Source organism: Fundulus heteroclitus, chromosome 7, assembly GCF_011125445.2.
Source record: "Fundulus heteroclitus isolate FHET01 chromosome 7, MU-UCD_Fhet_4.1, whole genome shotgun sequence".
Taxonomy (NCBI): domain Eukaryota; kingdom Metazoa; phylum Chordata; class Actinopteri; order Cyprinodontiformes; family Fundulidae; genus Fundulus; species Fundulus heteroclitus.
This window is the reverse complement of record NC_046367.1, coordinates 33,217,201-33,236,663: the sequence shown is the minus strand read 5'-3', so window position 1 is coordinate 33,236,663 and position 19,463 is coordinate 33,217,201. Positions and strand designations below refer to the sequence as shown.

At 39.5% G+C, this 19,463-nt stretch overlaps 1 protein-coding gene across 1 annotated transcript in view; it reads right to left on the bottom strand.

The window, feature by feature from the left end:
- Positions 1-1,204: 1,204 nt before the first annotated feature.
- The window catches only part of epha6 (eph receptor A6), a 184,092-nt gene continuing 165,833 nt past the window's right edge, over positions 1,205-19,463 (bottom strand). Inside the window, exons 10-15 of the mRNA XM_036139516.1 lie at positions 13,082-13,143; positions 11,171-11,380; positions 8,188-8,337; positions 5,094-5,287; positions 4,669-4,818; positions 1,205-3,251 (exon numbers count right to left, since the gene is read on the bottom strand). Of these exons, the coding sequence (XP_035995409.1) occupies positions 3,137-3,251; positions 4,669-4,818; positions 5,094-5,287; positions 8,188-8,337; positions 11,171-11,380; positions 13,082-13,143 (881 nt within the window). The 3' untranslated portion in view covers positions 1,205-3,136. The remainder of the gene's footprint in view (positions 3,252-4,668; positions 4,819-5,093; positions 5,288-8,187; positions 8,338-11,170; positions 11,381-13,081; positions 13,144-19,463) is intronic.

The following is a 19,463-nucleotide window of genomic DNA, read 5'->3' as shown; positions in this document are numbered from 1 at the left end:
CCAGTGAACCACCCGGTGGCCTGCTCGTGGAGTGTGGAGCTTTGCAGGCCCCCCAATCCTGATGCATTTGATTTATTACACTCTTAACACCCTGAAGGATCCCTTTTTTTATTTATTTTTTTGCTTTTGGGGTCCGTTTTTAACACATAGCACCCAACAGAAGCAGCTTTTTTCCCCACCTGGAGCCCCTATACGGATGCTTGGGTTTACAATCTACTTTGACTCGCTTGTTGAATAAAACAATTACTCTTGGGATGCACAAAGGTCCGAGATGACAAATTCTGGTCCCAATTTTTCTATGAGTCTTATGTAGAATGTTTGAAACATGTCAACGGTCCAGCAGCTCCATCTTTTGGTTCTGACAAATACTAATGAGCTAACCTAAACCTGCTACTGGAAGGCAGGATGAAACATTAACACATTTGACCATTAAAAAAAAAACAAAAAAACTTAAAGAGTGGGCCTAAAAGATTTTGCCTGAAGTCACAGAGATGTAAAAGTATCTCTTGAACCTTTTCACATCTCATTACCTTACAACCACAAACTTCAATTTAGTTTGTTGGGATTTTATGTGAGAGAACACAAAGTAACGCTAAATTGTGGAGTGGAAGGAAAAATAACAATGGTTTTCTAATTGTTTTTTACAATTAAAAATCTAAAATGCATATATGTTCAGCCCCCCTTACTTTGATAACCCTGAATAAATCACAGTTTAACCACATGCCACTTGCAACTGGGGCAGAGGTTCACATGGTTGAGTTCAATGCATTTTCATGCATTAATACGGACCATTGAAAGTAGCGTCAAAACGGACAGAGCTCGGGCTGCTTTGCCAGGAAGAATGGGCAACAATTTTAGGTTTTAGGCTCGCAAAGGTGGTATAGACACCGCAAAAGATCTGCAGGTGTAACCACAGGTAAAGGTATGTTAAAAATTTTGGAAACCACTAAGAAATATTTTCTTATTCACAGTAATGTGTTTCTTTACAGTAGGTAGTTTTTCACAGGAAAGCCCAATACAACATACCATCACTTGTGGAACAGCATCGAAAACTTTATGATTTACTCACCGAAAAGTTTGTTTGCTTAAAAAAAAAAATCCATAACCAGAAAGACAATTTTACTTACCTCTAAAACCAATGTCAAGAACAAAATGTTAACACTCTCAGCTGGAAATACAACAAAATCCCATGAGCCACCAGATGTCTCACCAGAACTGTTCATCTTTATTTGCAAATAAATATTCGCTGTAACTGCCTCTTACAGTGTGCAAGATCTACAACATCTCTTTGGAAATCATAGAAAAATAAAATACAAGAATTGTAATAAGTATACTTGTACTTTGTACAAAAGAACGTTCTAACATTGCTCAGCAGTAGAACATGCTAAACAAACAGCATCTGATAATCATCAGGATTCATGTAGAGGGGTTGGCGTTTTGGACAGCGTGTGTGTGTGTCTGTGTGTATGTGTGCGTGCACCTTTTCCCGCTCCTGAGGGTCCGGATGCATGACCGACCGCGCTTTGACCCAAAAGGCACACGTCTCCAGGTCCAGTTGGGTTTTATCTGTGAGTTATAAAACCTGCGGAAATAACTAGGTCCTATGACTGCACTGAAACTTATGAACTTCTGTGAAGTGTTTCTGGCTTGCATGGCTAACAGACTGTAAGGCATTCTGTGTATGTTTGTGTGTTCCTGTAAGAGCTAATGTTGAAATGACACAAGATGAGTTATGAAGCTGCTGCCTTTGTTGCACGCCTCTTTCCCTTCCTGGTCAAGCAAGACACAGCGCCACTGTTGTTCTCCGCCTACATCTCATATCTAGTCCCACTTTACATTTAGAAGTGCTCATTTTTACTCTACGCTCACGGCCAACAGTTGCTACTACTTCGACCACAAAGTTTGCACAAGCAGTTGTTAAAATCCGCCGGAAATTGTCTACCCGTTTCCTCTGACTTCACGAACCGAATCTGCTGCGGCAATCAAATCAAGGGTTGTGATTTTTGGTTGTGTTTGAGTGTGCGCGCGCGCGTGTGTGTGTCCAGGCAAAATGACACGGTGTGACAGGAAGAACCAGGTAAGTCCTCGTCAAGTCTCCAGAGAAAGCAAAACAACAAGAAATATCTAAATTCGGTGAACATTCATATAGTAGAATTGTGGAATTTGTGGAGTTTCTCAGGCAATGTTTAACATTCACAATCAAAAGCAAAACCAGACCGAGTAAAGTTCATCACGTGACTGTGTCTACGCGGCTTGCTGGAAACAGTCAGACCTGTTTTGTGGTTTTTCTGCAAGCTGGGAATCTGACATTAAAAACCCATGGAAGTCTGCCGTTTCACAATTCTTCATCTCCCACGGAGATGCTGAGGTGACTGCATAATACTGTATTGCTGATTTAGATAGAAAAAAATATTTGAAATAAATTAAACATTTAAATAAGTTCCAGATTTACTAGGGCTTTCACATACACGACTGCACATATATTGATATTAGGTTATAATAATAATTAACTGTCTATACACTTTTAAACATTCAATAAATCTCTATAACTTTCTTCTCACTTCTTCCTTCAAGTATTGGTGTACCGGACTCTCTGGACATCAGGTAACTAAAGCAATCCAAATAAACCTTTATATTAAAAGATAAAACTCTAAACTAAAAAATACTTGAGGTTATTTCTATTTTCAAAGGACAAAAAACAGATAGATTGCACACCCGATAGCAGCTACATGAGCAAGAGAAAAAACAAAAGTTCAAAGATTCAGTAGAGTACATTTGCAAATCTACAGAGTTTCTAGTATTGTTGCTCCACACACAAAAGTACGGCCGTTGCAACAAGGCATTACATTCCTCTAAGTGAGGGCCTGGAACAGCCTGTGGAGTCTTATCAGCCCGCAGCAGTCTGGTAGAACCAGGCATACGACGTGAGGGGTGTTTAGTAGTAAAAAAAAGTCCGGAGGGAAGAGTGGGAGACCAGGAAGAACCCTGCTGGAATAGTCCTTTCAATGACATCCAGCATGGGTTGAGGGCTTGACACTCAGGCATAGGCTGCAGACCGTGCCTCAGTTGGTTTAGACTTCACTTCCTCCTGTCTCCACTACCTGTCCATCCCAGGCTGCAACAAAAAGGGGCGTCCTCATACATGGAACCCCTTCTCCTGTTCGTGCAGTAGTTGAAACTGAAGGGTCTGTACGCTGCTGACGATCCGCCTCTGGTGGCCGATGAGCTCCACGCCAATACGCCTCACATCTCTAGGCCAAGAGGAGAGACACAAATGCAAGAGACAGAGAAACACATTAACTATGGTGCATATTAGTTCACCAGTCGGTACCATCTGAGCTCTGTTGTCTTGTAAAAAGCAGTGACAGCCCCAAGATACCTGCAGAGCCTAGCAAAAGTATTCATAGAGCCCTTTTCACATTATAACAACTAACCTCAGTGTATTTAATTTAAATTTTCCACAATAAAGGCAACACGAAGCAATGCATCATTTTGAAATGAACGGAAAAAGATACATGCTTTTTTTTGTTTTGCAACTAAAAACATGCAAAATGTGAGATGCATTTATTTTCAGTGTCTCAAAGTCAATACTTTGTATAAACACCTTTTAGCTGCATTTTACAGCTACAACTCAGTCGGTTATGTCTTAACAGCGTTTTTTGGTGCCTATTATTATTATTCACAAAATAGTTCAAACTCAGACTTTATAGATATGCTTCGACATAAATCCCTCCATTGTAACTCTGGCCATGTGTTAGAGGTCGTTGTACTATTAAAAGGTGAACCTCTGGCCCAGTATCAAAATTATTCTGACACTAGCAGGTTTTCTCTCATGGTTGCCCTAACGTTGGCTCCATCCGTCTTCCAATTACTCTGAACAGCTTGCCTGTACCTTCTGGAGAAGGCCATCCCCACAGCATTTTAGCAGCTGCTGTAGTGTCATGAACAGGAAAGTGTTCAACACAGTTGCTCTGTCCCTTACAATAGGTTGTGGTAAACTGTGATTTGGACTCCTTATGGCTTTTGTTTAACAGCTTTCTGCTTGCTGCTCTTCTGTAAAGGCCAGATTTTTCCAAGAGCACAACTAATCGTCGTCTAGTCGTGCTGTGGACATATTTCACAGTCTGAGGTGTGAAACTCTGCAGCTCCTCCAGAGTTACCACGGGTTTCTTGACTGCTTCTCTAAAAATGCTCTCCTTTCCTATCTTTGGTCTTGGTAGGTTTACACTTGTGTTATATACTCTTTGTTAGTCAACTGGTTGCTCTGGGTTTTATTCAGGGTTATCAGAGTTCTGGGGCCTAAATTCAAATGTACACTTTAATTTCCCCTTTTTAATTGTGAAACTCTGTGAACACCAGGAATAATTTTCCTTCAATATTTTGAATTTTGTTGTGCTCGTCTATCACGTGCAATCCCTATGAAAAACATTGTAGTTTGTGGTTTCAATGTGACAAAATATAAAAGATCTCAAGGTATATGAACAATTTTACAAGACAACATAAAGCCCACTCACAAATAGTTAGCATGGTAAAGCCAATAAGACATTATATTCCAGCTATCTATTTACACAAAACCAACACATTTAGGGTCCCCCCCCACCTGCGTCTCCGCTGTTATGCTTTTCTCCCTGTCATTAAGTAATGATTTTGTAAAGTCCTTTGACTCACTCAATGCTCATCCTCGCCACAGAATCCAACGTGTTGAAGCCCGCTGCCATGAAATTGCTTTTGTACTGACTCATCTTTATAGAATCCAGCCAGTCTCCAACAGAGACGAACATCGGGTAATCCATGTCCTCCGCCGGGGATTCTGGTAGACTGATTTGAGGGGAAAAAAAGAAGGATTAGTTCATGTAAGATCATTTATAAATTCAGAAGGCAGATAGGTGAGCGTGAACACCAGCAGAAATTACACAAAGCCTTCTACCTAGAACCACAAATCCCCGCCTCAGATTTTGCCCTGAGGAGGGGGGGGGGGGGGGGGGGGGGGGGGGGGAGTACTGTCACTGACAGAAAAACCTTCCCTGAACACATTGTTTTAAAGCCAGCTTATTTTCTTTTAATGTCTCATTAGAAACTCTGCGACGCCGTACCTCTGGAGATCCTCCACCAGCGGCAGCAGGCTGCTGGGGTTACGAATTAGTTTATCCAGGAAGGAAACGATGTCCACAAATTTCGGCCTATGGTTCCTCTCCTTTTGCCAGCAGTGTAGCATCAGCTGGTGCAGGGCCACGGGGCAGCCCATTGGCGCCGGCAGTCGATAGCCCTCCTCAATGGACAGAATCACCTGGAGAAATCGTTGGGTGTCATAAAAGGGTTAACGTGAGAAAAGGCCACTTTGTAAAAATCGACTTAGCTGAAGAGATCAATATGTTAGGTTGGAAAGTTAGAGTCCCCTCAGAGGGAGGCTTTTGTCTGCCTTCTATCCTCAGCCCGGGTCCTCTGCAGCACTGAAGAGCAGATTCTTTTCCTGCTTTATTCCTATGGCAAGAGCTAAGGAAACTACGTCGCACCAACAAAATGTGTACAACGCTTTTACATAATGTAGGTTCCTCCTATTCTAAAGTGTATAGCAAAAATAAGCTGTGTTAAACTGTTTAAATGTTGCAAATCAACCAGCCTCATAAAAATATAACCATTATTGTAGGGCGACTGTGGCTTGATGGGTTGTCTTGCAATTGGAAGGTTGTGGGTTCGATTCCAGCTTCCCCTGGGCAAGGCACTTAACCCCAAGTCGCCTACCGAGCGGTGTATGAATGTGCACGCGTTAGTGAGAGCTATTGGGTGAACAGTGCTTTGAGTGGTCAGTATAAACTATCGTGGTTCATGTCTTGTTCTCCCTCCTCCTGGTTTCTAGGAGTAAGCATTAGTTTGAGAATATTTGTTTTGTATATTGTGCATTTTTTTTTACCTAAATAATCAGGAAACAGTGTGGTTACTAATGATGGTAAATGGACTGAACTTGTATAGCGCTTTTCCAGAAAAAGAAAAGTTTTACTTTTATGGGAAGTCTTGTGGCCTCCCTTTGGAGTCTGATGAAAAGGTTTTTGCGACATCATTTTGAGTTTTGATACCAATACCATTACTTTAGGGATCAAAGTCTGGGTCAAACGATGTGGAGAAATCCAAGGAAAGAACCTTGTTTCATTTTTCATTTCATTTCTAGAACCAGAAAGCCAGACAACAAGTGAGAAGAGGGCCCTACTTTAAGTCACAAGAGGTTATTTACTTCTGCTCCTGGGTTCTGTCAGTTTAATTTCTCTTTCTCTTGGCTGGATGGACCCTCAGCTTTATGACTCTAGCAGCGGTTCTGTCTGCCCTGAGGACACCTGGGTAAATCCAGACAGCACTGGTCTCTGGCCCAGGTCTTTGATGGTTCCTCACTTTGGATTTGGAACCAAATTGATTAGAGGATAAGAAAGGAAACCGGTCGAGTTGAAGCTCGTCTCCCCAGTTGAATGAGAGGAAAACAAGCAGTCTCACAGGAATTTACACAGTGTAGACGATGCAACCAAAAACATTTATTGCGACTAAGCCTTGGCTGGGCCTTCCACTTTGTGACTGAGTGGCTGGGGTTTCCAATCAATTTCAATGTGTTATAATACCTCTAACGATTGACTCTGGAATATTTGTTAATGAGGAATATTTGTTAACAGAGGGAATCCAATCACGGTACCACGCTTCTTCACTGAGCTCCTGAGAGCGAGCCGTTTTCACAAACGTTTGTAAAAGCAGTGTGCATGTCTTGGTGCTTCATTTTATACACCTGTGGCCCTGAAAATGATCAGAATACTTGAGTTTAATTATTCAAATGGGTGATTGAATACATTTTATCTATAGATAGGCATCCAAACAGACAACTTTTGATCATAACAGCATAGTTAAAACCCTCAAGTCTTGAAGATTTGATGGAAAGACACTTTAAAGTGTGTGAAGGGTCAGATCTGAATGTTCTTGGTCACTACGGGAGAGATGCATTCAGATAACGACAAACTTTATTAAGTACAATTAGATTAAGCTTTTCGGAGAAGGCCGTTTTTTTTTTCTCAGTGATGAATTAAAGTTCATGTTAAACTTATTTCATATTTGACCTTAGAACATTTTTCAGATCTTCTGCCAGACATAAATTGGTGACCATATCTTAATTGTTCCTCCTTTTGTCGCTGTGTTCAAACGGATCCGCCAATCAATCTCCAGGTGTCCTTCTCAGCGTAAATCCTTGCATTATCACCGAAGATAACACGCCGTTATCCTCCGTATGTCATCTTTTAGATTCTCTGTAAGGCAGTCGACTATCTGCATGTATCTTTGAGCAGAGTAGTGATAAGTGTCTGACCAGGAGGAGATAGCGTTAGGCTGGTTTTGTGCCTTGGCCGGCCTTTTTGCCTTGGAAAGCACTTCTAAGCAATTCCCAAACAGCACAAATCCCTCCCAAACCCTGGGACCCCGCGTGTGTGTGTATGCGGGGCGTTTTCGTATAGATGTGCATGAGTCCGTGTGTAAAGGGTCAAAGGGATTACGTTGGAGCTTTCACACTCAGCGGAGAGAAGGATCTATCTGCCTCCGCCGCGGTCTCTCCAATCCCCGACGGCAGCCTGGGGATCAGCGGGTTTCTCAGCCACACCGATCCGCAGCTTTAAACTGGACGCTCTGAAGTCCTCTGAATCTCTGACCTCTACTGAACTTCCATTCTCTCTTCGTCATCTTTTTTATCCTTTTGGATGTTTTTCTGCTCCTGAACGCCTTCTTCTTAGAGGTAGGTTTCTGATATGAGCCAGCTGCTGCAGAGTAGTGTAAAAGGGCAACAACCTTTACATCTACAAATGAAATGTATTCCTCATTTGAGCGCTGCGTGCCAACAAAGATTGACTTACACAGAGAATAGATCCTAGTAAAATGCAAGACAGGGAAGAGCGGAAATACCTTTTATGGGTTCCTCATACCCTGCTTTAAAACTAAGTAAGGAAATTATTAAAGTTTTAACTCCAGTTACTCAATATCTGACCTCAGAAATAAAACACGTGCTATAATGAAATTATCACTTTGGATTTTTCCCCCCGTTTATTTGCATAGCACATAAAGGATCTTAAAGATTTGCAGCTAAACGAAGAACATGGAATGATGTTGTTACAAGATTTTTAGCACCTACAGCTTTTTTCAGTAACATGCATGGAGTGTAATACTCACATCTTGATTGGACATCTCCCAGTACGGCCGCTCTCCGTAGGACATCACCTCCCACATGACTATGCCGTAGCTCCACGCGTCACTGGCCGAGGAAAACTTTCTGTATGCAATAGCCTCTGGAGCTGTCCATCGGATCGGGATCTTACCACCCTTAACATCAAAAAATATAAGATAAAGAAGCGTAAGTTGAGTTGCCGATGATTGATTAACAATCACTCATATGTAGTCCTGTGCTAATCCCAGGCATCCGCCTGGAGTCTCAAATCAAAGCATTAAAGTAAAATCCGATACCTGCTGTTGGTGTACTTCCTTCAATTATCTCAGCCCAGTTCCCCAAAAAACACAGTGAAGCATTTTTTGTGGACAGTTTTCATTTTTTTTTTTTTTTTACAAAAATGGCCTATTGATAACAGTTTTTGGACATTATTTAGTTTTATCTAAAAACTAAATAAAAAACTAAAAAAAAAAAAAAAAACACCACCTTTTTGTGGTGTTTTTGTGGCTAATTTAATTGTGATCAGTGCTTTTTAGTACATTACATTTTTTTTTTTGTTTTAGATAATTTTTACTAACCTGTTTTAATTGCAGAGTTTATATAGTTTATATTTAATCAAAATTTCCATGAAGAAAATGACACAACCCAAATGTTTGAAAGCAAATATTGTAGCTTCTATGAGAAACAAAATTTGATGATTTTTCTCATGCTCCATCTCCATTAATGTCCATTAAAAACTACTCTCAGACAAATAGAAACTCATGCTGATTAATAGTGAAGCAACAAAACCATCCCTCTGCCTCTGCTCTTGGCTGTGTGGAAACAAAGGATTATATAATTAAAGCTTATTGTTTCAGCTTCAGATTTGAAATCCCAGTTTAACTTATAGGTCTCATTAAACAAATAGCCCCCGAACTGCGAAGACTTAAAGAATCCTAAATGGTCCTGTGGTAGCTATGAGTCCCTTTAATGGTATTCCCTGCAGTAAAGGGCTAACTTCTTATAACCATTTACAGCAAAATTGTACTTATGACGTTTGACTTCTGCATCACTAGATACAGTCTTTTTAAAGCTTCTCTTCTGAGGCTTTTTTCCACTTCAGCGTGCACACCTAGCTGTAGGATTCATGTTATTATTCCAAAGTGAAAGTGCCTAAGCACAAAGGCTGAAAATTGAAAACCGATACCTTTGAAACGGACCGCATCCTGCGAGTTTTTAAAGCACACTCAGGCAAAAGCCAGGCCATTTAAAAATACTGAACCAATAACTTATAACACTGGCGTCCGAAAAGCTCCATATTCTCAATATTCTGCTTCTGGGCTGAGATTTTATCCTCCATCTTTACCCTCGCCTTTCATTTCCCCTCAATGGAAGTTCAACCATTGACTTGTGGTACAGAAAGGTCAACTCTGAGCCAGAAACACGCCATTTCCTTCACACAAAAACCTCAGCACAAACCAGGAAATGGAAGCCAATAACAGGCTTAGGGAGATATATGAAACATGCTCTTTTCAACAGAGGAGTTCTGGAGTTTTAAAGATTTAATGTAACCAAACTTCAATATTTGTTCATCTTTTAAGTAAAAAATTGTGGTCAATGATGCATCAGTTTCCTAATGTGTAAACAAGACAATTTAAAGAATTCTGCTGTAATGGAATCTGAACATAAATACATTTCCATACCTACTTGTGAACTCGTTTAAGACTAAAAGTGATAAGGTATCAAAGCTGTTACTTGGAAACAAGAATAATTTAAAGATCATTATACGCATCTTTAACTGTATCAAATTGCAATGCCTTACATTGTGTTACGTGATACTGTATTGCCTGGTATTGTATTACGTTGTATTGCATGAAATTATATTGGACTGAAATGTACTGTTTTGTTCTGCATTACATCAAATGCTTGCATTGTGTTGCACTGCATTGTATTGTATTGCAATGCGTCGCATTGTGCTATGAATTAGTTTGTATTTTATTACATCACATTGCATCGTTTCTAGTTATATTTTATCATATTACATTATAATTTAAGTACAAAACTAATTTTTAAAAGTTAAGAAGCTTATTTGATTTAAAATACACTACATATTCCCATTCATGTTGTCATGAAACTATTGTAGATATGAATTCAGCTAAATAAATAGATTTACAAACAAGGAAAAACAAAAATAAATACCAGATGCATTTAGACAGTGCTTTCAATTTTCTTAAGGGAGAGTGGATGATTTTTCCAGATATGTAGGTTAGAAACGCCTAAGTGCCTTTCTCAATAACTGCTAAGGTGGAAGACTGTCTTACCTTGTTCTTCCGCTCCTCAGGGGGATCGCGTGAAATAATTTCCCAAATCCACTCTGGTCTTATTTCTTTCTATTGAGGTCTTCCTCTTCTAGTCATAAACTTTTACACAGTTTGTTTCTTGCATCTCTGTCATTTTCAAGGTATACGGTCAGAGCAGCGGAGCTATAATGAACGGCTAACACCGAAGCTAACCGCTAAGCTAACCGGATACATAAACACTAGAAGCAATCGGAAACTAACAAGAAGCGTGCACACACATTGGTGTCACGTGAGCGTGTCACAATGATTGGTATGCAGGACAAGCAATAGATAAGGTGATCCCCCCAGAACTCAAAGCCGAAAAAGATCTTCCACTGTACCTTTAAGGTGAAATGATCAAATTCATGTTACGGAGAGCAAAATCCCCTGCTGAAGCTTTTTATTTTCATTTTCAGAGATAATTAGTGTTGCTGTTTGCTAGTAGAAATAAAGACATACATTTTTTATTTAAAAACTGTAATTCAACTAAAAAGGGTACTCCTTTGAACTTATAAGATGCCATTTACTTGTGCTACCCATTTCTTATAAATCCGTTTAAGCAGCATTAAAAGAGTCATTTTCACTCCTTCACTGAATCACTACTTAATTTAAGATGTTAGATGCCATAAAGCATGAACTTCTGCTGTCTGTTTCGGAGTGTTAAGATTACCGTTGTGGTGTAAGCAGCCTCCGGGTCGTCCTCCAGCACTCGGGACAGGCCGAAGTCGGAAACTTTGCACACTAGATTGCTGTTGACCAGGATGTTCCGGGCTGCCAGGTCTCTGTGAACGTAGCCCATGTCTGACAGATACTTCATGCCTGAGGCGATGCCACGCAGCATGCCGACCAGCTGGATGACTGTGAAGTGACCGTCATGTTGCTGCCAGAGAAAACAGCATACACTGAGCGTTTAAAGGGCCAGAGATTCCCCTGGAAGTTTGCACATTTTGTTACTTTACGTCTACAAGCTCTAATGAACTTTTTGTCATGTCGTGCAACATTGCAACCAAAGCTTCACATATTTTACTGGGGTTTTATGTGATAGACTCACACAAAGTAATGCATAATCGTGAAGTGGAAGAAAAATGATAAATGGTTTTCAAATATCGTGCAAACGAAAAGTCTAAAACTGCAGCATGTATTTGTCTTTTGATTTATGTTTCCATAAAACATATTTCTGTCTCTGCTAAAGAAAGGAAGTCCTAAAGCATAATGTTGCCATTACCAGGGCTTGTGAAAAATGCACGCAACTCTGGCTTTTTTTCTCTCTCACAACAGCGGTGTCAACAGATTCCAACACCTGAGCTGTGTGTTTCTGCTGCTCCTCCAGAGACGTCAAGGGCTTCTTGGCTGCTTTCCTGATTAATTATCTGCTCCCTTGGATGACTGTCATCCATCCATGTCTTGGTAAATTTGCTGTTGTGTAAAAACCTATGGATGACGGATTTAACGGCACTCTATGAGATGTCGAAAGCTTATAACATTCTAACCCTTGCTTTAAAGCGCTACACAACATTATACCTAGCCTTTCTAGTGTGTTCCTTAGTCTGTTTTTGTTCACTAATGTCCTCCATCAAACCTCAAAGGCCTCAATTAAACACATGAATATATTCTGAAGTTAAATTACAAACACCTGGACTCCATTTGGCCGATCTCTGAAGGGTACACCCAGGCCCGTATTAAGACAATGTGGTGCCCCTGGGCACTATACCCCAAAGCCCCCCCCCCCCCCACTCCCCCCCTTACCCGTGCTGTCCTCCGGTCAAAAACATCAGACATAATCAAGGGGATTTCTGTAATGTAATTTATTATTTACTAACTTACACAACTACATGTAGGCATATGAGCAGTGAGCAATATTCAAATATCTCATTTTAAATGTTGAAATCAAAAAAATATTGATTTATTTATCATTTATTATTATTGTGACATCAGTGTTCACAAAACGAATAATGCATGGTCTTTCAACAATTTCAAGTAAATAATATAACAATTTATGAAAAATATATTTTTAAAGCATGTGTCATGTGGTGCCCCCCCCCATGGTTGGTGCCCCTGGGCACTGGTCCACTGGCCCTTATGGATAATCCGGCCCTGGGTACACCTTATTTTATTTAAATGTGTCAGACTAAAGGGGCTGGAACAAATCCATGTCACACATTTAATATTTCCATTTGTAAAGAAATTAGGAATTTTCTTTCACTCCACAATTATGCACTACTCTGTGTTGAGATATGACCTGAAATTGTAACAAGGTACATCAAAGCTTGTGGTTGCACTGTGACAAAATGTAAAAAATAAGATCAGTGGGCACGGGTCGTTTTTCAAGGCAGTTATTAGACCAACAGAGAATACAGTGTAAGAAAGCGGTTTGCTCAGAATTATGTCAGCAATAAAAAAGACATGACAATATGCCCCAACAAATATATTCCATTATTCATAAGTCATAAAGGTTTTCTGCATGCAGGGTATTACCATGATGTTGGCACAAAGATAGGCCCCTGGTACTAAAATATATTTATGCCTTAGGCGATACTCATGAGGACATAATCATAACGGCGTTAACATGTTGAACACTCACTCTAAGGAAGGAGTCCAGTGATCCATTCTCCATGTACTCCACCACGATCATCACAGGCCTGCCTGCAAACACAAGCACACCACGTCCTCGTTATCCAGTGGAATGGGGGTTTTCTTTGCGTTTTTAAACTTCCCGTTGCCATTAACTATAAGGCAGCTGCAGAGGACAGAGTGGCGAACGACAGATAATATGTCAGAGCATAAGTACGATGTTCGCTGCAAAGACATCTGAACAGTCATCTGGTTAACAAGATTTGCAGTCATGTATGTGGCACAGTAGGCTATAACATTCATGAACAAATATCCCACTGGCAAATACTGCAATCAAGGAGTCCTTAGAGGGGAAAATTAATTGTGTCTATGTGTTTAGCACAGCTGCCAATCTGGGACAGCGACGCACAAACCCTTGGTACATCGAGCAAATACGCTTTTCCTTTTAAAATATTCAGCCTGCAACATCTGATCAGTACTTAGTTCATATGTGATACAAAACAGTTAAGAACAAGCGCAAAAAGGGCTGTTTTGAACAGAGCATCCCAATGGTGTTAATAACTCCTTTATTACTGGATGATGAATGTCCAGATCGTTTAGTTGGTAAAAATAAATTGACCAGTTTTCCTCCGAAATGATTTCACACATTTATTTCAAGTCATTTTTCAATACTTTAAAAAAAGAAATCTAGGACCGTATTTTTTCGGACTATAAGGTGCACTTAAAATGCTTCAAAATGTTCTCAAAAGTTGATGGTGCGCCTTATATATGATCACCGTTGTGCTTACTGACTGATTTTAAGTGGTACCATGCGCTCCAAAATCTGTTAAAATTTGTAAGTACGACTTTGGTAAGCAAAGAAAACGCTCCGCACAATGAATGTTAGCAGCATTATAGTACACTATCTCACTACCTGATTGGACCCCTGAGCTGTCTACAAGACTGCCTGACTGTAATGTCTAAACTAGAAGCGCATTCATGTAAAGGCCTCTTGTGCCCGGAGTACACGACACACATAATTCTCAGTGCAAACATACGGTATATTGAGATGTGAAGACACAGAAAATTTAATTATTTTAGCTTCATTTAGCATATTTGAAAAAAAAAAAAAAAAAAAAAAAGGATTTCTGAGCTATTGGTGTAAAAATATGATCAGAATTTCCTGAACTTAAGGAAACTACATTTAAGATAAATCGGTTTCCAGCAGGCAGTAACAGGTATGTGAGCATAAGTAGAAACAATTTGGTGTTAAGTTTTTCCAATAGAGAAGTAAGATTTCAAATTAATTATTTCTATAACCGTTTGGGTAATGTGAAGGGAAAAATTTAAGAAAACAACGGATAATGATGAGAATAGCGGTGAATCAGACAGTTATCTGTGTTCACATTAGCGTTCACACAACTGCAGAAGAGAAATCACACTGAAATTAGGACATGTTTAAGTCTAAACGAATAATATATGACTGTAATGATACTTATATTACTTTCATTTCCTGTGTAAAAGTCTTTACACGGCTAGCACGTTTTGTTTTAAGTATAGAGTGCACGAGCCAGTGAAAAACAGTGCAGGACAAATGTGTTTTCATGTATTATGCTTCAACCTCGTCAACACCTGAAAAAGAACTGGAGAAAAATCAGAGATCAAACTTAGCCTACAAACACATTTTATATTAGCACCAAAAATGTGTTCAGAAATAATTATTAGATAACAGCAAATTATCTGCCAAAATGTGTTGTATGCAGATGAAGCTAAACAAGAAGATATAGATTTTTTCTAAGTAGACCATGATGGACCCACAGCAACAATTTCATGTTGTATTTACCTCATTTTTGGACCTTCGGCTTGGGGCTGCTATGAAGTATGGTTAAAGGCTTATGAAGGTACATTCAGATTAAGTTTTTAATTTTCAGTTTTACAAAGATGGTCAAACTTTAGTTTATCACACATCCTGGAAAAAGTACCCGACAGATGAGCTTTCCAGATTAGAGATAACGTACAAGCGATGTCTCTCAGCCACTCAATCACATACATTTTCAGAAAGGCAGCAGTGTGTGAGCAGCATCTGTTCTCATCTGCCTTGATTTACATGTTTCTGTTTGGGTCTAGAACAAGCTGCAAATAAATCAGCAGAGATGATTTTTATCTGCTATAAAACTAGTTTCTAAAAACTCTAACTGTTTAAAGGTCATAACTGATGTTAATAATTTTTCTTTATTATGTAGCTTACCTCTGAACTTTAAAATATATCCCCTCCTGAGTGCATCATGCTTGTCAAATAGCCTCATATAGTGTCTGTTTATGTCTACATGCAATTGATCTTGTCTTTTTTAAAGGCTGCTTAAAAAACGCTGGCCAACCATAATACATTTAATGTGACATTATAAGGTCTAGATTTGCAATATTGCCCTCTACGCGACTGAATCTCTTAACTTTGTGGCTTATTTAGTGCAAATAATGAAGTTCTCTATAACAAGTGTCAGATCCATTCGCGCTTTTATTTTCGTCTCTGTGATTTACTGATAACCTTTTGATTTTGCATATTTAACCGCCTTGTTGTCAGTTTGCTTTTGCATCTTCATTGTGATTGGTTGTCTGAAGCAAACTCCATTCATTTAGCATTAATGTGCACAGGCTCCAACGGGTAACCCATCAAAGTGAATACCTGCTCCTCAGTACATCTGAGCTCAAAGTCTGGGTGGGGCTTAGTTAAGACGGATTTTGTAAATAAATCCAGAGTTTATTTAACTGCCGTTGTAAAGCAGTCCTCAGTATAGTATATCAGTGGTAAAAGTAAGTTGTTTTTGCCATTAATAATAATAATAATAATACTTATTTGTCATTGCAACATAACTTCCAATGAAATGTGTTCTCTGCATTTAAGCCATCTCTTAGGCAGCAGTGAGCTGCCACTGTGGCGCTCAGGGAGCATTCTGGGGCTAAGGGTCTTGCTCAGGGACCCAGGATGGCAGTCTGTTTTGCAACAACTTTATTAGCCACATTGCAATGAAATGGAAATCTATCACCATAGACCTTCTGAAGAAACCCAGTAAAGCATACAATAAAGTAAGTCATACATAGTCATGAGGAAAACTTAGTGCACACTTGCTGTTTCCATAGCAGATACGATGGAAGGTAAAAAGCCAGATGGTTCTCTTGAAATGCACTTCATCAAATATTATTGTCAATTATCAGTTATTATTTTGCACTGGCAACATTGAACTTTTCCAATTAATGCCTTTTTGCACCACTATCTTTGCACTATAAACATGGTTGAACATTCTTCTGCACACTTTTTTTAAAACTATTTTCTCCTGCACTGTTACATTCTTATCACTGCTGCACTTTATATTGTAATGTTATTTTATTTCAATTGCAATTTTCATTACATTGTCGTAAGCTGTATGCAACAAAATTTAATTTTGTATGCACTCTGTGCATACAAAATAACAATAAAGTTTGTCTAAGTCTAAGTCAGTTGATCAAAGAAAAAGACTGAGTAAATATGAGTTGTTTTAAAGAGCTTCCAGGAAAATGGTCTTATCTCAAAAAACACGACCACAAAGCGTGGAGGGCTCGTAATTTAGCCTTGCCAAGCAACCACAGAACCTGGGCACCTTGAAGTCAATGTGATGATTATGAACTTCTCTGTGTATCAAAGTATTCTTTAGTCAAACGTGAAATCATCTGTTTGACTGTTAAAGATGGCTTTGGACTGTGTTATTAAACATACAACAGAATAGATGAAATAATAAAGCTTTTGCAATGGTCTAGTCAAAGTTCAGAGATAAGCCCGATTGAAATTCTGTGGTAGGACCTTGAGAGCTATGTACAATTAATATACCTGCAAACCTAAATGAACAAGCATGGTTGCAAAGAGCAGAGGGACACAATTACTCAACAACCAAGTGGTAGAGTGACTAAGTCTTAAATAAAACGACTTTAGTTGCAGTGTTGCAGTGAAAGTAAGAAAACTATTCTAGAGCATAGCATTTTTTTTCAGTGGTCACTCACTAAACCCAACATAAACATTTTGTCAGTCAGTTGCCATTGTTGGTTGCTCCTTTAGCAGACTTTACACTTTATTAGGTCCCTGATGGGCAATTTCTTTCAAACGAGGTGAAGTAGCAACAATCACACAAGCAATTACACACAGTTGATAAGATGAAACCACGTAAAGTTCAAATAAAATCAAAAATCATAATTTAAAATATATTTCAAAAAAATAAAGACAAACATAGAACACAAAACGGAAGTTAAAGCACTGAAATGTGACGCCGACATTAAATCAGGACTCATCCCAATGATTTCTCTGCACACATGTCGTTTTTTTATTCAGCAAACCAAAGAAGCAGAGGAGGAAAACGTGAGCACAGATTGAAAAAAAAAAGGAACTGTAAAACGTTTACATAAAGACACAACCGATGTTAAAGCTCCTCAACTGCAGCAGAACCTAAAAAGCCCCACAGCAGCCGTTACCTCGTCATTCAAATTTACCCAAACAGGTTTTGGAGTTTGGCCTCGACCTTTGTCGTCATCTGATGAAAGGCAGGCAAGAACCGGGAGAATGAGCAAATAAACGACAGGTCAACGTGCCACTTTTTCAGCTTTCCATAACAAAACGCGGGCCAGTTTCCAAAACACAACATAATTATAAAAGCAGATGGTGGAAGTATGGGCTTTTGAACAGCGACGTGTGCTTTTTGTGTGTGTGTGTGTGTGTGTGTGTGTGTGTGTGTGTGTGTGTGTGTGTGTGTGTGTTGTTTTTCTAGCAGACTGCCAATGACACATCCATTACTGCTTCTTCCAGCATATATTGGCCGCACAGGGTGTTATCATCTTCATCGTAAAGGACTAATTTAATGTTGTATTTTGTAAATTTCGTCTTATGAGGTAATCCCTTACAATTGAAAAGCTAAATAAGTCACACACCTGTCAGAAGAAGATAGCGGGGCGAATCGTGATGATTGGGAAGCGCGCTGTCCTGTCGTAAAAATCATAACCTGCTCGAAACATTAGAGGCACGCTCTATTTTGCTTTCAGCTCGCAACACCACTGCACCGACTCCCTAAATTTCTGGATCCTGTCTCGTCACACAAATCCAGCTGGGGGAGGGGGGGAGGGGGGAGAAAATTATTCGATCAAGCTTAGCTTTTCCTGAGCTAATTAGAAAGATCTGGAACCAATATATAGTCATGCAGCGCGGCGCCCGAACAAAAACAAACGCACCTGTTTACCACAATCTAATGTGTCACCTGTTATTTCAGAGCAGGTATGGCAGTCAGTCACAGCACAATAGTCTCCATAATTAGTCTCCGAAGAACAACAACAGATGGAGGAAGTGATAGAGAATGAAGAAAATACAAACCAGGCAGACAGGCGGACAGGGAGAGTTTACCCAAAATAAATGCAGTGTGATGCCCCGCTGACAAACACAAAAGGCTTTTGATTGCATGATTTGATGTGCATAGTGCAGCGTGAGTGCAAATTCCACAGACACTTTTAGGAATCGCTCTGCTCTTACAACTGCCTCTCCTCTGCTCGCAAATGAAGGTCATGAAGCTTCAAAATAAAATCCCTCCTCCTTAATGACAGCGGTGAGGCTATGCTTTAAGGCACTGATGGATTTATCGTGATGTTGCTGCTGTTTTTTTTTTTTTTTTTTTTTAAATAAATGAGCGTGTAAACTCCCCCAGGCTACACTTCAAGAAAAGTTGTTAATACTCAAAGAAGTTCAATAATAATAAAAAAAACACAACAAAATCAAAATGTGGTTTCAGAGTAAAAGCTGTATACTAATTATAATTTAAAGAATGATATAACTATGACACAGCTGTTCCTTCACCGTTTCCCACTGACCCATACACTGTATACTTTAATGCTAGTCGTGTAAAAAGATAAAACTAAAACACAAAAACAGGCTTAATGACCCCCCCCCCCTCCACACAGACACACACACACAAAATTACTGTTGTTACCCATTCCTCTCCTCTTAGACATCTTTTATATACTGTGAATCTATATTTTTAAGATCATTTTTTTACCCTCTGTATTGGACTTTCACTGTGTTTGCACCTGAAACCAGAACAAATCCCTACAGCTAAAATAGTTGTTTACTGCACCTCATTACACAGTTCTTTCTGATTCTGGAAAATTTTGATTCTGAAAACTTTCCAGAAGGTGCGTGCACTCTGTCATCTGGCGTAAAACCAAACAACGCATTTCAGTAAAAGAACATAATGCCAATAGTCAAAGATGGTGGTGGAAGCGTGATGGTCTGGGGAAGCTTTGCGGCTTCAGGACATGTATGGCTTGCTAAATTAATGGAACCATGAACTTTTCTTTTGTTCGTTGATGTGAGACAGAACACAAACCACTTCTCTGCTTTGAGGACT